General features: G+C 39.9%; 1 protein-coding gene across 3 annotated transcripts in view; it reads left to right on the plus strand.

The window, feature by feature from the left end:
* Nucleotides 1–896: 896 nt before the first annotated feature.
* The window catches only part of LOC134810798 (uncharacterized), a 65,323-nt gene continuing 48,222 nt past the window's right edge, over nucleotides 897–17,997 (plus strand). For all 3 annotated transcript variants that reach the window (XR_010159386.1, XM_063816832.1, XM_063816833.1), the window contains exon 1: nucleotides 897–1,280. Coding sequence is in view for 2 of the 3 variants with exons in the window: in XM_063816832.1 (XP_063672902.1) it covers nucleotides 1,025–1,280 (256 nt within the window). In the remaining variant the exon portion in view is untranslated. The remainder of the gene's footprint in view (nucleotides 1,281–17,997) is intronic.

Raw genomic sequence — 17,997 nt, forward strand, 5'->3', positions numbered from 1 at the left:
TACTTGGGAGGCTGAGGCTGGATAATTGCTTGATCCCAGGAGGTGGAGGCTGCAGTGAGCCAAGATCATGCCATCACACTCCAGCCTGGGTGACAAGATCAAAACTCCATCTCAAAAAAAAAAAAAAAAAAAAGAAGAAGAAGAAGAAGAGGAAATGAACCAAACTATTGGTCTGGAAGAAGGTTGCCCAGCTCCATGAGAAACAAAATTGCAGCTCTCTGAGCTCGGGCCTCTGGAACTGTGATCACGTCCATCCCCACTTCAGGACAGCACCTGGCTCAAGACAGCTGCCTGTCCTTATTGGTGGTCACTTCGACAGCCAAGTGCTCCCAGCCTCTTCAGTCATAGGACTTGATTTGGAAACCCATCACCACCCTCTCTGCCCTGCTCTGGCTATCAGGTTGTCAGGGCTCCTCTCTCCTCTCTGGCATAGCCCAGAACTGAGTACAGCAGACCAACAGGGGAGACTGGCCCAGAAGAGCATGGGGTATCCCATGTTTCCAATGGGATGCTATGCCCCTCTTCATGGTGTCTAACTTTGTAGTTCCTCCAGGACTTCACTTACACTCTGAGTATATAGAGGATCAAAAGGGGAAGTGGCATGTTTTAGTGGAAAAGACAGGTTGTGGCTCAGAAAATTGATTTAACCTCGGGTAAGGCACTTGACAATTCTTGGCCTCAGCTTCATAATTTTACTTACCTGTAAAATAAGAGTTGTTGTGGGAATTAAATGACAGACGGCATGAAAAAGCTTGGCACCTTACCTAATACATCGGATCAGCTCGAGAAATGGTAGGCTTCTTTCTGTCTTCTCCTTCCTTTCCTGCCTCCCTTCCTCCCACTCCTTCCTTCCTCTCCTCCTCCAGCCATGTCTCTCTCCCTCCCTCCCTCCCTCCCTTCCTTCTCTCCCCACAAGCCTCCATATTTATTTCCTTCCTACTAAAATTTTCTTCCACATTCCCTCTCATCCAGTCCTCAATGAAGCCTGAGGACAGCTATCAGTGGTCACTCTCTTGGGCTTGAAATGGAACAGATCTTCTTGTTCCATCTCTTTCTGATAGCGCCAGTTCCTGCTGAGGACAGAACATTGTCTTCTTTTCTCCCTGCCTCAGGCAGATGGCAGGGAGTGTTGTGTGTTCCCACAAAGGAGCGCGCTGTCCCCGCTCCCGAGTCTCTCAGCGAGCCCTGTCATGGAAGGCATCCAGGAGAATGTGGAACTCCGCACCCGCTTTCTCAGAACAGAGGAGCATCCATGACCCTCAGAATCACAGCATTGAGAGGTACCACAGGATGGGCCCCATGTTTGAATGGTCTGTGCACTAGGGACCGAGACCCTGAGGACAAGCCTGTGATTGGTGAGAAGTCCTGCACATTGCACACTGTGCTTCAGCTGATGGGGGCAGCAGGACTGATTGTCATTGTCCCTACTTTACAGACTAGAAAACTGAAGCTCAGATGGGCTTAGCAATTTTCCCCAAATTACACAGTAGTTAGGAGGTAGACAAAGTTTGCATGCCTGGTCATGGGAATCCAAGTTCAGTGTTCTTTCATTATGATGTTTTGCCTCTGTATATTAAAAAAAAAAAACAAAAAAACAAAACAAAAAAAAACATGAATTTTCAACTGAATGTAGGTAAATAACCCAGGAACTTAATTATATTTTTTTCCTTCTGGTTCTGGCTTTGGCTTAGCTTCTACCTGAGAATCAACCTCTCCCTACAACAACTGTTTCTTTTCTGACATTCTACATTCTTTTTTTTTTTTTTTTTTTTTTTTTTTTTTTGTGACTGGGTATCACCCTGTCACCCAGGCTGGAGTGCAATGGCTCACTGCAACCTCTGCCTCCTGGGCTCAAGTGATCCTCCCACCTCAGTCTCCCAAGTAGCTGGGACTACAGGCATGCACCACCATGTCTGTCTAATTTGTTTTTGGTAGAGATGGGGTTTCACTATGTTGCCCAGGCTGGTCTTAAACTCCTGGGATGAAGCAATCCTCCTGCCTCAGCCTTCCAAAGTGCTGAGTTTATAGGCACAAGCCATCACACCTGGTCACATTCTACATCTTTGTTGGGGGCTGCACTACGGACCCATTATTCACGCAAAACCCGGCAATCATCCTGAACTCTTACTACTCCTAACCCGTGCCCCACTCCCCGCCGGTCGCCAATGCTCTCCTTGCCATGTACAATCAATGCCAGGACCCGTACCTTTGACTTAACAAATACCTCTTGCATCTGCCCCTCCTCCCTGTACCAACTGTGCCCCCATCCACTGCTCTGCCCCAGGCTCTTCCTCACCCAGTAAACTGCAATGACCTTGAACAGTTTGCCTTTTTAAAGGTGTTTTCTGTAAATCTATGCTCCATGCATTGGTGGGAAGATCTTTCAACACCACAATGGATACATTCAGTGGCCACTCAGTTCCTCAAAGAAGCAACTGTTTATGAAAAAATGTGCCTGAGCCAGGCATGGTGCCACAGTCTTTGCACGCAATAGCTCTAAATCACAAAGTAACTCTACAAAGGAAGCTTTGTTATCCCAGTTTCACAGCTGGAAAGTAGCAGAGCTAGACCTCCAACACAGATCTGTCTGACTGCACAACAGTGCTCTCTTCATACCCCACACAGCCTCCCAGATAAAATCTTGTCTCCTTAATATCAGTTGCAGCCCCCGTCTCCTGCCTCCAGACACCTCTCACGCCCTGCTTTCCAGACACATCCCCCTTCCTGAAGTTCACTCATCTCCTGACATGGTTTTGTGTTCCATGGCTCCATTTGTGTTCTTCCCTCTGCCTGGGATGCCTTCCTCTGTCCAACTGTCCCCTCAAGCACCACTCAGCCGCAAGACTAAGGTTAGAATCCAGGATTATCTCACTCTGAACTCTTCTCCTTCCCATTGCAGAGCCCTGTCTCCCACATGGACAATTTTCACTTCATTCTAGGTTACGATGCTGTAACTGGCATGGACCAGGATGGAGAAACGCCACCAGGGAATGCTTCAGTTGGTAGTTAATATAAAGGGATAGGTCTCTGTTGGCTCTTTGTGGAAAATTATTTCAAGAGTTGATTTTTAAATGTAAGGGAAACAGGACTTTATTCCCTTGTCAGACTAATTACTGCACTCCTGAGTCATGCTGATGAGATGGCTTCAGAAAAACAACAGTTCTCCCACTGAGCCATAGGTCAAGGGGTTCTGGGTGTTTTCACAGAAGGTTATTGTTTTCAAGGGGGTTATTGATGGGCTGGAGTGTGAGGTTTCTTGAGGAATAAAACTATCACAATTAATCTGTTTAGAACTTCTGTGTGGGGAGAGGGTGTTATTCCTCAGCAGTGAATGACTCAATGAAAAACAGAATATTCGTGGTACATGTGCTCCATGCTGTCAGGCTTGTCAATACCAAGTTTGAAGACAAAAAATAAAATAAAATAAAATAAACAGAAAAAAAGAAGGCTTTTTTTTAAGTGATTAAGGATGAAAGTGCTGGCTGCTGACCTAGGCCTCTGTGAATTTAGAACCCAAGATGATCCCAGCTGTGTGATGGGGCAGGACCCTTAGTGTGGGAGCTGGGCTCTGTCCCTCACATGTGGGTAGATTGTGAGACCCATATGGAGTCAGGGGACCTGAAGCTGGGTAGGGTCTGCAGCTGAGCTACTGGGGACTTTCTGGTGTCTCTTAGCCTCCCTAGGACCCACATTCATTTTCTATAAATGAGGAGATTTGAGCCAATTCACTGTCTTCCTAATAATCACTGTTTTCTTGTAATCACACACCACTGTTCTCTTAAAGCTTTTCTTTCCAGTTAATTTAAATCAACCCTGTTTTAAGACTTTGCCATTTATGAAAGAATAATATCCATAAAATCATGGCTTTGATTTGCTAATTACATGTTTTCTAATTAACACTGTATCAGTCAGAGGGTCCTTGGTTGAAAGCAATTGAAAATCTTTCAGCCATCTTAAGCAGAGTGAGATCTTATTGGAGAGATTCTCGGGGCTCAGGTAACTTTAGGAGGCTAGAAGATCAGGCTTGAAGACAGTAGGGATTGAAGTTGTCCTGGTTGACTAGACAGCAGAACCACTGCATGAAACTGGGATGACTGGTCTCTGCGAAGCACCACTGCCACACCACTGTCACCACAATGAATGTGGCTATCAGACACCCATGTCACCATATCATCTATCTGCTCAGAATTCAAAATCACAGGGACAGAGTCTGGTTGGCCAAGCTCAAGTCACACTTGCACTCTGCCTACCTTGGGACAGGTGTGAGGAGGATGAAAATCTGGTCCCTTTGACTTCCATAGGTGGCCAAGGTCCTCAGGAGGATACAAAATGGGAGATTCCCCAATAGGGAAAACAAGGTGCTAATGGAAGACAGATTGAACAGTGGGTAGTAAAAACTTGAAAATAAAGAAAAAAACTCCCCAAAACAAAAAATAGGTATTTATTGCACTCATTAAAATAAATACATAATTATGAAAATAAAAAGTTTATTCGTGTACCATAACATCATAAACTCATGTATCAACGCCATGTACCACTCTGTAGGATGCACTGGCCTCTCTAAGGATCTCTAAGGATCCTGCAGCTTTGGCCTTTATTGTACACTAGTGAATACTTCCATTTTGGAAAGTATAGACTCATTTGTCTCTTTCTGTAAAACACTGACCTTGGCTTTTTTTGTTTGATTTGCATGGTAGCTATTCTTTACTTGATGCTTCAGAACCTGTATAGAGCCATTTTTTTTACTGTTTTAGGTTGACTGTCCAGTTCCACTTTATTTTTGATGTGTTCAGAATATCATGCACCCACACATCTTTGCATTTTACTAGGAAAAGTAGCAAGCAGTTCAAAAAAAGAGGAACCTGAACCTTTCAAATGACCTTGATATCCTGCCATCTTTTGATCACAGTGTAGCTTTCTGGAATTCTCCAGGCCATGTGAGGGAGTGTATGTTCCCAATGTTCAAGATATAATTTTACACAAGAATTCTAGAGACAACATGTTCTGCATAGGGCATCAGAAACATCCAAATAAGTCAGAGTTCATTCCACTCTTCCTAAACATGTATTTGGCACTTCCTATTAAACTACCCTAAACTTCATCAAATAAATGTCAGTTTTAGAAGAAATCTTAGCAATAATCTTGTTCATTTGTATTGAGAATGCAAGTGAGACTTCCAAGATAAGGGTAGACTGGGCCTAGAATATTTTGGAATTTCTTCTGAAACCCATTATGGAACTTCTAGTTCAAATAACAAGTTACCTTTTTACTCTCTAACAGATCCCATTTCTCCTGTCAGGGAAGACCACTCCACAGTTACCTGATACTTTATGCAGAAATCAGATTACTTTATGAAATAAGATTCTTTCTAGCGATGGAATTCTGGCTCCACAGAAATTAAATACATCTAAATGCATAGTTCCTCATCCATAAATGAATGATAAGTAATCCCCATGCTTGTGTATAAGCATAGCATGCACATATACATATGGTGAAGGGAGAAAATAAATGGCTCCAAATATTTGGATGTTTTGTTACAGAAGTTAATATTAAAGGCGAAAATCCAAAGTATGGTTGGGAAGAAAAAGATTAGCCGCTGATCTGTTAACTATCCTTTTTAAGCTGGATAATTTCAAGGAGAGATTATGAAGAAGAATGAGAAGGAGAGTAGGAAGCAGGAGGAGGAGGAAGAAGAAGAGAAAAGGAAAGAGAAAGAGAGAAAGAAAGAAGAAAGAGAAAGAGAAAAAAGAGAGAAAGGAAGAAAAGAAAGAAAAAGGAAGCAAAGGAGGAGGAGGAGGAATAAGAGAAAGAAGAGGAGGAGGAAGAAGAGGAGAAGGAGAAATAAGGGGAAAAAGGAGTTATCCTGGTCAAATGTGGAAAGATTCTATTCAAATTTCTGATGGTTTTTAGTGATTGAATGATAATAAGAGAGTCCTTATCAATAGAATTCTTTCAGCAGGATATACTTGATCAATTGGTGTGGTAAACAAACCTGAAAAGTATAGATTTCCGGGGCATGGCCTGCTAGAAAGTGTCAGTTTTGGGTATTTAATTATCAGAGTATAAAATGGATTTATTTCATGCTTAAAAGTTCCCTTTGGGTCAGTGATGAACGGTGTGCATCACTCAGAAGCCCCACGTGTTATACATCAGGGCACATTCTGATGTGATGCAAAAGGGCCCAAGATGCAGCATTGGTGGTCTCAGACTTCTCATGCTTCATCTGCATGTTGCATAAAAGCAGAATAGCTTTTTTGTATTATTAGTAAAGTTTGATACTGAATAAGATCTCTAATTCTTATGAGTCTGATTTGATAATTCCACCCTTTGTGCAATCTTTTTTTTTTTTTTTGAGACCGAATTTCACTCTGTTGCCCAGGCTGGAGTGCAATGGTGTGATCTCGGCTCACTGCAACATCTGCCTCCCAGGTTCAAGCGATTCTCCTACCTCAGCCTCCCGAGTAGCTGGGATTACAGGTGCTCACTACCACGCCCAGCTAATTTTGTATTTTTAGTAGAGGTGGGGTTTCACCATGTTGGTCAGGCTGGTCTCGAACTCCTGACCTCAGGTGATCCACCCACCTCGGCCTCCCAAAGTGCTGGGATTACAGGTGAGAGCCACTGCGCCCAGTCTCTTTGTGCAATCTGAATAGCAAATGTGGTAGAAGGCAAAGATGGTCACAAACTCTTGCTCTTCCTTGATTTCTTTGTCCCTTTTCCCCCACCATATCTCCTCTTCTACCTCTGGGCTCAGCCATGTGACTTGCCTGGGATGTTAGCCATTGTGACACAAGAGAGAACTGAAAAGCACTGGGCAATAGTGATTATTTTCTCTTGCTGCTGTTGGAACCCTGTGACATGTTAACGAAGCTGGACTAGCTGGTTGGAGGATGACAGACCATATGGACAAGAGACAAGTACCTTAACTGAGGCCCCTCTAGACCACCAGCCCTGACAGCTGGTGGAGTCCCAAGGAAAAGGGGCTGACTGGTCAATGTGCTAGAAGCCAATACTATGACACCAGATTCTGAGAAAAGAAAAGCTTTTTATTGCAAGTTGACTAACAAGGAGATAGGAATCCAGCTCAAATCTGTCTTCTTGTGCTGGCTTGAAGTCTGTAATTTGACTAGAAAAGGTTTAGGGGGTGGATTCTGAGATTAGCAGGTGATTGGTGGAAGGAAAGAGGAGGTATGGAAAGTCCTTGGGTATGAGCAGTTATCTCTTCACGCTATCTCATGGGTTATGTGCAGATTCAGGGGGAGTTAGTATGAAACGTGGTGGAATTTCAGGCTGGGATGTCAGCAAGCTTGTTCTGCGCAGACTTCAGGGGGCTACATTGGTTCTAACTGATTTCAGCTAATTTTGTTCTCTTACAAGAGGAGGGAGTTTCAGCATTTCAGCAAGTTGTTTCTTTCTTTTTTCTTTTTTTTTTTAATCTTCCATCCTGTAAACTCAAGAATTTTTGTTAGTTACTGGTTTCTTTAACTCTTTGGGGCATGGTTTAAGTGGGACATGACAGATGTATGAGTGAGTCAGCCCAGCCCAACTGCTGCCCTACAGAAATCATGAGCTAAATAAATGGTTGCTTTAAGCTATTACATTTTGGGAGTGTTTTGTTACAAAGAAAAAGCCAACTGACATAGTATATTTAAAATCCACTGCGGCCAGATTCTAGCCTTCTTTTCACAACCCTCCCACTCCTCCTGCTTGTTCCTTCTCCTTCTATTTGGGATCAGGGCTCACAAACTGGTGGCCAAGGGTTGGCCAATGTGTCCCATGAAGAAATAATGTTCAGCCAAGATTCACTGCAAAGACCATACTTGTTGATTATGCTCAGTGTACGTCTGATTTTTTCAGGGCTCCTGCTATACTAACTGCTAAATATTTTCAGTATCAGCCCTGGTCCTGTGAACAAGTTTTGTTCTATTCACAAAGTATACATCAGAAGATTTTCCAAGGAAATCTGGATTTATGGCTTGCCTAAAAAAGGGGATAGGGAAAGTCTGGGAATGTTGGACTAGGATTGGGCAGGAATGACCTGGAGCTGAGAATTGACTGCTCATTGTCCAGACAGGGCTCGTGCTGCCAGTTCATCACTGTCCCATCATTCCTAGGTGTAGCATGCTTGTCTTGTTTCACCTATTCCTGTTACCTGCCAGACCTTAGAGGAAGTTGGTTGTATGCATGACACATTGGCTAGCATTGGTTTGAGGGTGTAACCATGTACTGTCATGTTTTTACACATTTTGATCTTATTGCCTGGAATGTGCATCTACTTCTTGGACACTTTACTGAACCTCTGCAAATTCTTCAAAATTTAACTTAAATGCTTCCTGTTCTATGACATATTTCTCTCAATAAGGCTGGTTCACCTTGCTCTGTGTTCCATATGACTTTGCACATAATCTCTACTACAGCCTTAACATTTTATCCATCAGCATTGTTTAAAAACTGCCTACAACTATCATGTGACCTCCTTGAACACAGGACTACCCTCTTCCCCTACTTACCCCTTGAGTAGGGCATATGGCAGGGCCCTTAATACCTGTGATGGATTAAGGAATCAACTAACTAGACATTCTGGCTGAACGTCAGAGAATGAATTTAATGCAATTTGCATTTTGTGTAAAACCAAACTTATGATTCTCTATGACACATTCTCTGAAGATTTCTTTATAATCAACAGTGTTCCGCTTTGATTTTAAAGAGCTTCTTTTGGCTTCAGGACAAGCAGCGTATAAAGGAAATAAAAATTATTTAAAGTATAAGAAAATCTGAGTCAAGTATCTTTGAAGAAGTATGTTTAAAGGAACCAAGAGGCTGTTGGCACCAGAATGATCCTTAAAGCTCCCCCACATTCCTAATAAAAGAGAATCTGCATTGACCAATGGAATTAACTAGTTTCTGTCAGGACAGGCTAGACTACACTTTGATAGCAATCCCCAGATCCAAGTGGCTTGACAGCAAACACACTGCTTTGCTACATGAACATCATAGTGGGCAGAGTGATCTATTCATCTTGGTCAGTCAGGGAACTGTGCCAATGGAGGCTCCATCTCAACTCATGCTTCCATGATCACTTGGGCAGAGCAAAGAGAACCTGTGGCCCATACACTGGCTTTTAAAAGTGTCACCTGGAAGGGACACATACCATTTTTGCTCCTATCTAGTTGGTTAAAGCAGAGCATATTGCCAGGCCTAACTTCAACAGGGCAAGGAACAGCAATTCTTCCACATGCCAGGAAACAGACAAGTTGGAATATTTCTGAGCAAACAAGTACCTACCGAAATTTGTGATTTTACAAAGGACCTTCAGTTTTCAAAATGTATCATCATCATCTACCTGCCAATGACCCCTCCAAGGTGGATTTAAAGTAGAATTTGACCTCCATCAGCTGGGTTCGGGTGCTTCTCTACAGTTGTTTCAGAATGCAAGACTCCTTTGTTTCAAACTGCCACAAGTAAACAGAAAATGAGAAGAAGAGACCAGACCCCCCCTCCTCCAGATTATACCCACTCTCGCAGACACAGAAGCAGTCCATGGCAGTATAGGGTGGAAAAGGTGGTGTTTGGGGGGATGTTGGGTGCTGTGGAGGCACAGAAGAGGGACACAAAACTGGACTTGGGGCAGACGTGCTGCATGAGTGGAATCAAGGAAGAGGTAGGGCTTGGGCAAGACCTTGAAGGGTTCGTTGCAGTTTGCCCATTGGACAGGGGTAGAGAAGATACGAGGTCCCAGAGGAGAGGGATATGGATGAGGTCCTTAGGGTCATGACTCTGGTCAAGACACGATACCTGCCCTAGAAGGAAATTATTTACACACATGACCTTGAGCAAGCGCCTTCCTCTTTCTGATCTGTCTCCTGCTCTACAAAACAGAGGTTATAATCAAAATCCCATTTTTAAAAATAGAGCTCGACAATCTGATTCTAAATTTGCCAAGAGTATAAATTAGTAGAAATAGCTAAGAGTATTTCAAATAAGAAATACAATAAGATCAACCTGTCTTATCACAAGTAAAATCATCATATTCTAGAGATATAGGAATTAATTTTGCTCAAAACCTGGCATTATCCAAAGACTGCCCAAATCAATTAAAAGAACAAAAAAGAGAGTCCAGAATTCAATCTGTGGTATTTGAGAATTTGTGATGAGTTTCACTTCAAATCAATTAGAAAAGAAGTAAGAGTTTAAGAAATAGTTTTGACAATTTAATAACCATTGAAAAAGTTATCTTTTAAGTTCACATTATATATAAGAATAATACACAGATTTATTAAACGTTTTAAAAACAAAATTTAGAAAGCATTATAATAAATATAGAAAAATAGTTTTCTTACCTTAAGTTGGAAACATTGTCCTACAGAAGGTTTAAAATTCTTGACACCATAAACAAAAGACTTGCATATTTGATTATAAAATTTTTAATATCTTTTTTGTGGGAGAAAACATAACAAATTCAAAGAAAAGTGACAGAGTAAGAAAAATATAGCAATAGATATATAATAAATGATCAACAATCAGAATATACAAGAACTACTTGTGATCAATTATTAAAAGTATTCATGAAAAAATAGGCATAGAATATAAGAGGACAGTTAATCTGAGTTATGTAAAGGGCTAATAAATATGAAAAAATTCTCAATCCCACAAGATATCAAGGGCACATACATGGAAATCAAAAGATACAATTTTTATTAAGGTAAAAAATAAATAAAATTCTAGCTGTTTAAATCCATTGGTGCCTACATTGCTTAAAAATGGATATTCTCGTTAAGTGACAAGAAATTCAAACTGGTAGAAACATGGGCTATGAAGTCACACCACCTGGGATTGCATCCTGCCCTGTGTGACTTTAGGCAAGTTACCGAACCTCTCTTTGCTCTATTTTTCTCATCAATAACAGTGCCTATATTATAGAGTTATTTTGAAATTAAATATGGTAATCCATGGAAAATGCTGAGAATAGCACCTGGCCCATCGTGAGTGCTCAGTGATAATTAGCTTTTATTTTTCCACTGTCAGTGAGAGTATCAAAATTAGAAATGCATATGCAACTTTATTTATAGGAATCTGTCCTACAGAAATAACCACCCGTGAGCATAAATTTAGATCTTCAGTAATAACCATTTCAATATTTGTAATGGTAAAATGTTGAAAACAACATAGATATTAATTAAAAGGAGAGGAGTCACATAAATTTTGCCTACCTCCTTTTTATAGTAAGTTGCATTTATTTTATGTAACAGTTTACAAAGAATGAGACAGACTCCTATTTATTAAGATAGAATAACCACTAAATATATATTATTATATAAAAAACAAAATAGACCGGGCATGGTGGCTCATGCTTATAATTACGGCACTTTGGGAGGCCGAGGTCTGAGGATTGCTCAAGTCCAAGAGTTCAAGACCTACCTGGGCAACATAGTGAGACTCTAGATCTCTGTACAAAATAAGTAAATAAATACGTAAATAATTAGTTGGGAATGGTAGCAAATGCCTGTTGTCCCACCTACTTGGGAGGCTGAGATGAGAGGATCATTTGATTCCAGGAGGATGAGGCTGCAGTGAGCCCTGATTGAATCACTGCACTACAGCCTGGGCAACAGAGCAAGACCCTGCCTCAAACAGTAAAATAAAATAAATTAAAATAAATAAATAAATAAATCAGAGATAAATTTGAATAATACAATCTTTGGAAATCATTTCAAACATAATATTTGTAAATACATTGAATTTTTTAAAGAAAGAGTCACATCAGACTGTTAACAGTAGCTACTTTGGGGGAAGAGGATGTATTGGATGATGATGAAGGCAGATTTAAATTTTACCTTCACTAGTATTTGTTTTTAAAAAAAAAAATTTTATTTCAATAGGTTTTGGGGAACAGGTGGTGTTTGGTTACATGAATAAGTTCTTTAGTGGTGATTTCTGAGATTTTGGTGCACCCATCACCTGAGCAATGTACATTGTACCCAATATGTAGTCTTTTATCCTTCGCCACTCCCCACCCTTTCCCCTGAGTCCCCGAAGTCCAATGTATCATTCTTATGCCTTGGTGTCTCACAGCTTAACTCCCACATATAAGTGAGAACATGTGATGTTTGATTTTCCATTCCTGACTTACTTCACTTAGAATAATAATCTCCAATTCCATCCAGGTTGCTGTGAATGCCATTGTTTTGTTCCTTTTTATGGCTGAGTAGAATTTCATGGTAGATATATATATCAGCTGGGTTCAGGTGCTTCTCCACAGTTGTTATATATATATCACATTTTTTTTATCCACTCATTGATTAATGGGCATTTAGGCTGGTTCCATATTTTTGCAATTGCAAACTGTGCTGTTATAAACGTGTGTGTGCCAGTATCTTTTTTGTATAATGACTTCTTTTCCTTTGGGTAGATACCTAGTAGTGGTATTGCTGGATCAAATGGTAGATCTACTTTCAGTTCTTCAAGGAATCTCCACATTGTTTTCCTTAGTGGTTGTATTAGTTTACATTCCCATCGGCAGTGTAAACGTGTTCTCTTTTCACTGCATCCATACTAACATCTATTATTTTTTGATTTTTTTGATGATGGCCATTCTTGCGGGAGTGAGGTGGTATTGCATTGTGTATTTGATTTCTATTTCCCTGATAATTAGTTGGTCATTTGTTTATCTTCTTTTGAGAATTGTCTATTGATGTTCTTAGTCACTTTTTGATTTTTTTTCCTTGATGATTTGTTTGAGTTCTTTATAGATTCTGGATATTAGTCCTTTGTTGGATGTATAGATTGTGAAGATTTTCTCCCACTCTGTGGATTGTCTGTTAACTCTGCTGATTATTTCTTTTACTGTGCAGAAGCTTTTTAGTTTAATTAAACTATTTACATTTGTTTTTGTTGCATTTTCTTTTGGGTTCTTGGTCATGAAGTCTTTGCCTAAGCCAGAGTCTAGAAGAGTTTTTCAGATGTTATCTTCTATAATCTTTATGTCTTCAGGTCTTAGATCTAAGTCTCTCATCCATCTTGAGTTGACTTTTGTACAAGGTGAGAGATGAGAATTCAATTTCATTCTTCTACATGTGGTTTGCCAATTATCCCAGCACCATTTGTTAAACAGGGTGTCCTTTCCCCACTTTATGCTTTTGTTTGCTTTGTTGAAAATCAGTTGGCTGTAAGTATTTGGCTTTATTTCTTGGTTCTCTGTTCTGTTCCATTGGTCTATGTACCTATTTTTATACTAGTACCATGCATTTCAGTGACTATGGCCTTAGAGTATGGTTTGAAATCAGGTAATGTGACGCCTCCAGATTTCTTCTTTTTGCTTAGTCTTGCTTTGGCTATGCAGGATCTTTTTTCATTCTCTATGAATTTTAGGATTGTTTTTTCTAGTTCTGTGAAGAATGATGGTGGTATTTTGATGGGAATTGCACTGAATATGTAGATTGCTTTTGGCAGTATGGTCATTTTCACAATATTGATTCTACCTCTCCGCGAGCTTGGGATGTGTTTCCATTTCTTTTGTCATCTATGATTTCTTTCAGCAGTGTTTTGCAGTTTTCCTTATAGAGGTCTATTAGGTTAGGTTTGGTTAGGTTTATTCCCAAGTATTTTCTTTCTTTCTTTCTTTTCTTTTCTTTTTTTTTTTTTTTTGAAGCTATTGTGAAAGGGGTTGAGTTCTTGATTTGATTCTCAGCTTGGTTGCTGCTGGTGTATAGCAGAACTACTGATTTGTGTATATTAATTTTGTATCCTGAAACTGCTGAATTCGTTTACCAGTTCTAGGAGCCTTTTGGATGAGACTTTAGGGGTTTCTAGGTATATGATCATATCATCAGCAAACAGTGACAGTTTGACTTCCTCTTTACTGATTTGGATGCCCTTTATTTCTATCTTTTGTCTGATTGCTTTGACTAAGGCTTCCCATACTTTGTTGAACAGAAGTGTTGAAAGTCGGTATCCTTGTTTTGTTCCAGTTTTCATGGGGAATGCTTTCAACTTTTCCCCATTCAGTATACTGTTGGCTGTGTGTTTGTCATAGATGGCTTTCATTACCTTAAGGTATGTCCCTTCAATGCTGATTTTGCTGAGAGTTTTAATCATAAAGGGATGCTGGATTTTGTCAAACACTTTTTCATCATCTGTTGAGATGGTCATGTGATTTCTGTTTTTAATTCTGTTTATGTGGTTTATCACATTTATTGACTTATGTATGTTAAACTATCCCTTCATTCCTTGTATGAAACCCACTTGATCATGGTGGATTATCTTTTCGATATGCTGTTGGATTCAGTTCACTAGTATTTTTGTCTCTGTGTTCATCAGGGCTATTGGTCTATAGTTTTCTATTTTTGTTGTGTCCTTCCCTGGTTTTAGTATTAAGGTGATACTGGCTTCATAGAGTGATTTAGGGAGGATTCCCTCTTTCTCTATCTTTTGGAATTGTGTCAATAGGGTTGGTACCAATTCTTCTTTCAATGTCTGATAGAATTCAGCTGTGAATCCATCTGGTCCTGGACTTTTTTTGTTGGCAATTTTTAAATACTGTTTCTGTCCTGCTGCTTGTTATTGGTCTGTTCAGAGATTCTATATCCTCCTGGTTTAATCTAGGAAGGTTGTATATTTCCAGGAATTTATCCATCTTTCCTAGGTTTTCTAGTTTATGCATACAAAGGTGTTCATAGTAGCCTTGAATAATCTTTTGTATTTCTGTGGTATCCGTTGTCATATCTCCCTTTTCATTTCTAATTGAGCTTATTTGGATCTCCTCTCTTCTTTTCTTGGTTAATCTTACTAATGGTCTATCAATTTTATTTCTTTTCAAAGAACCATTTTTTGTTTATCTTTTGTATTATTTTTATTGTTTCAATTTCATTTAGTTCTGCTCCGATCGTTGTTATTTATTTTCTTCTGCTGGGTTTGGGTTTGGGTTTGGATTGTTCTTGTTTCTCCAGTTTCATGAAGTGTGACCTTACATTGTCTATTTGTGCTCTTTCAGACTTTTTGATATAGGCATTTAATGCTATGAACTTTCCTCTTAGCACCACTTTTGCTGTATCCCAGAAGTTTTGATAGGTTGTGTCACTATTATCTTTCAGTTCAAATAATTTTTAATTTTCATTTTGATTTCATTGTTGACCAAATGATCATTCAGGAGCAGGTTATTTAATTTCCAAGCGTGCATGGTTTTGAGGGTTCTTTTTGGAGTTGATTTCCAGTTTTATTCTGCTGTGGTCTGAGAGAGTACTTGATATAATTTCAATTTTCTTAAGTTTACTGAGACTTGTTTTGTGGCCTATCATACGGTCCATCTTGGAGAATGTTCCATGTGCTGATGGGTATGTATATTCTGCAGTTGTTGGGTAGAATGTTCTGTAAATATCTGTTAAGTCCATTTGTTATAGGGTATGATTTAAGTCCATTTGTTTTGTTGTTGACTTTCTGTCTGGATGACCTGTCTAGTGCTGTCAGTGAAGTATCAAAGTCCCCTGCTGTTATTATGTTGCCATCTATCTCATTTCTTAGGTCTAGGAGCAATTGTTTTATAAATTTCGGAGCTCTAGTGTTAGTTGCATATATATTTACAATTGTGGTATTTTCCTGTTGGACTAGTCTTTTTATCATTATGTAATGTCTCTCTTTGTCTTTTTTAACTGCTGTGCTTTAAAATTTGTTTTGCCTGATATAAGAATAGCTACTTCTGCTCACTTTTGATGTCCATTTGCATTCAATATCTTTTTTTACCCCTTTACCTTAAGTTTATGTGAATCCTTTTGTGTCAGGTAAGTCTACTGAAGACAGCAGAAATTTGGTTGGTGAATTCTCATCCATTCTGCCATATCCATTTAAGTGCAGCATTTAGGCCATATACATTCAATGTTAATTTTGAAATGTGGGGTACTATTCTATTCATCATGTATTTGTTGTATATCTGAATACCTTGTTAATTTTCCATTGGGTTATTGTTATATAGGTCCTGTGAGATTTATGCTTTAAGAAGGTTCTAGGATTTCAAGGTATTTGTTTTAAGATTTAGAGCTCCATTTAGCAGTTCTTGTAGTGCTGGCTTGGTAGTGGCAAATTCTCTCAGCATTTGTTTGTCTGGAAAAGACTATCTTTCCTTCATTTATGAAGCTTAGTTTTGCTGGATACAGAATTCTTGGCTGATCATTGTTTTGTTTAAGGAGGTTAAAAATAGCACCCAAATCCCTTCTAGTTTGTAGGGTTTTTTTTTTTTTTCTGAGAAATTGGCTGTTAATCTGATAGGTTTTCCTTTAGAGGTTACCTGATGCTTTTGCTTCATACCTCTTAAGATTCTTTCCTTTCTCTTGACTTTAGATAACCTGATGACTATGTGCCTCGGTGATGATCATTTTGTGATGAATTTCCCAGGTCAGGTGTTCTTTGAGCTTCTTGTATTTGTATGTCTAGATCTCTAGCATGGCTGGGGAAGTTTTCCTTGATCATTCCCTCAAGTATGTTTTCCAAACTTTTAGATTTCTCTTCTTCCTCAGGAACATGTTTAATATCGTCCCAAACTTCTTGGAGGTGTTGTTTATTTTTTAAATTTTTTTCTTTGTCTTTGATGGATTTGGCTAATTAGAAAGCCTTGTCTTCAAGCTCTGAGGCTTTTTTTCTACTTGTTTGATTTTATTGCTAAGACTTTCCAGTGCATTTGGCATTTCTCTAAGTGTGTCCTTGATTTCCAGAAGTTGTGATTGCTTTTTATTTATGCTATCTATTTCACTGAAGAATTTTCCTTTTATATCCTGTGTTATGTTTTTGATTTATTTAAGCTGGACTTCACCTTTCCTGGTCTTTGATTCACTTAATAGTTGATCTTCTACATGGATGAAGCTGGAACCCATTATCCTCAGCAAACTAACACAGGAACAGAAAACCAAACACTGCATGTTCTCATTTATAAGTGGGAGCTGAACAATGAGAACACATGGACACAGGGAGGGAAATAACACACACTGGGGCCTGTCCAGGGGCTAGGGGGTGGGAGAGCATCAGGATAAATAGCTAATGCATTGAGGGGCTTAATACCTAGGTGATGGGTTGATAGGTACAGCAAACCACCATGGCAAACATTTACCTATGTAACAAACCTGCACGTCCTGCACAGTATCCTGGAACTTAAAATAAAATTTTTTAAAAATCAACCTTCTGAACTACCTTTCTGGCAATTCAGAGAATTCATCTTGGCTTGGATCCATTGCTGATGAGCTGGTATGATTTTTCTAGGGTGTTAAAGAACCTTGTTTTGTCATATTACCAGATTTTTTTTTTTTTAGTTCCTTCTCATTTGGGTAGACTATGACAGAGGGAAGACCTAGAATTCAAGGGCTGCTGTTCAGATTCTTTTGTCCTTGGAGTCCTCCCTTAGATGTGGTGTTCTCCCCCTTATCCTAGGAATGAGGCTTCCTGAGAGCCAAACTGTAGTGATAGTTTTTGCTCTTCTGGGTCTAGCCACCCAGTGGAGCTACTGGGCTCCAGGCTGGTATTGGGAAGTGTCTGCAAAGAGTCCTGTGATGTGATCCGTCTTCAAGTCTTGCAGCCGTGGATACTAGCACCTGCTCCAGTGGTGGTAGGAGAGGAGTAAAGTGGACTCTGTGAGGGTCCTTGGTTGTATTTTTGTTGAGTGTGCTGCTTTTGTGTTGGTTGGCCTCCAGCCATGAGGTGGCGCTTTCCAAGGCACATCAGTTGAGGTCCTATAGGGAGGATGCAAACTTGCCTCCGATACCTAGTTAAGTATTCAGGTTTCTCAGCCAGTGGGCAGGGCTGTAGAGCTCCCAGGAGATTATGACCTTTGTCTTTGGCTACCAGGGCAGGTAGAGAAAGACCACCAGATGCAGAGAAGGATAGGCATGTCTGAGCTTAGCTTCTCCTTGGACAGGGTTTGCTGCAGCTGCTTTAGGAGATGGGGATGTGGTTCCAAGTCCAGTGGAGTTATATTACCAGGGGAATTATGGCTGTCTCTGCTGACTTATACAGGTTGCC

The sequence above is a fragment of the Pan troglodytes genome, chromosome 7 (genome assembly GCF_028858775.2).
Source record: "Pan troglodytes isolate AG18354 chromosome 7, NHGRI_mPanTro3-v2.0_pri, whole genome shotgun sequence".
Classification (NCBI taxonomy): domain Eukaryota; kingdom Metazoa; phylum Chordata; class Mammalia; order Primates; family Hominidae; genus Pan; species Pan troglodytes.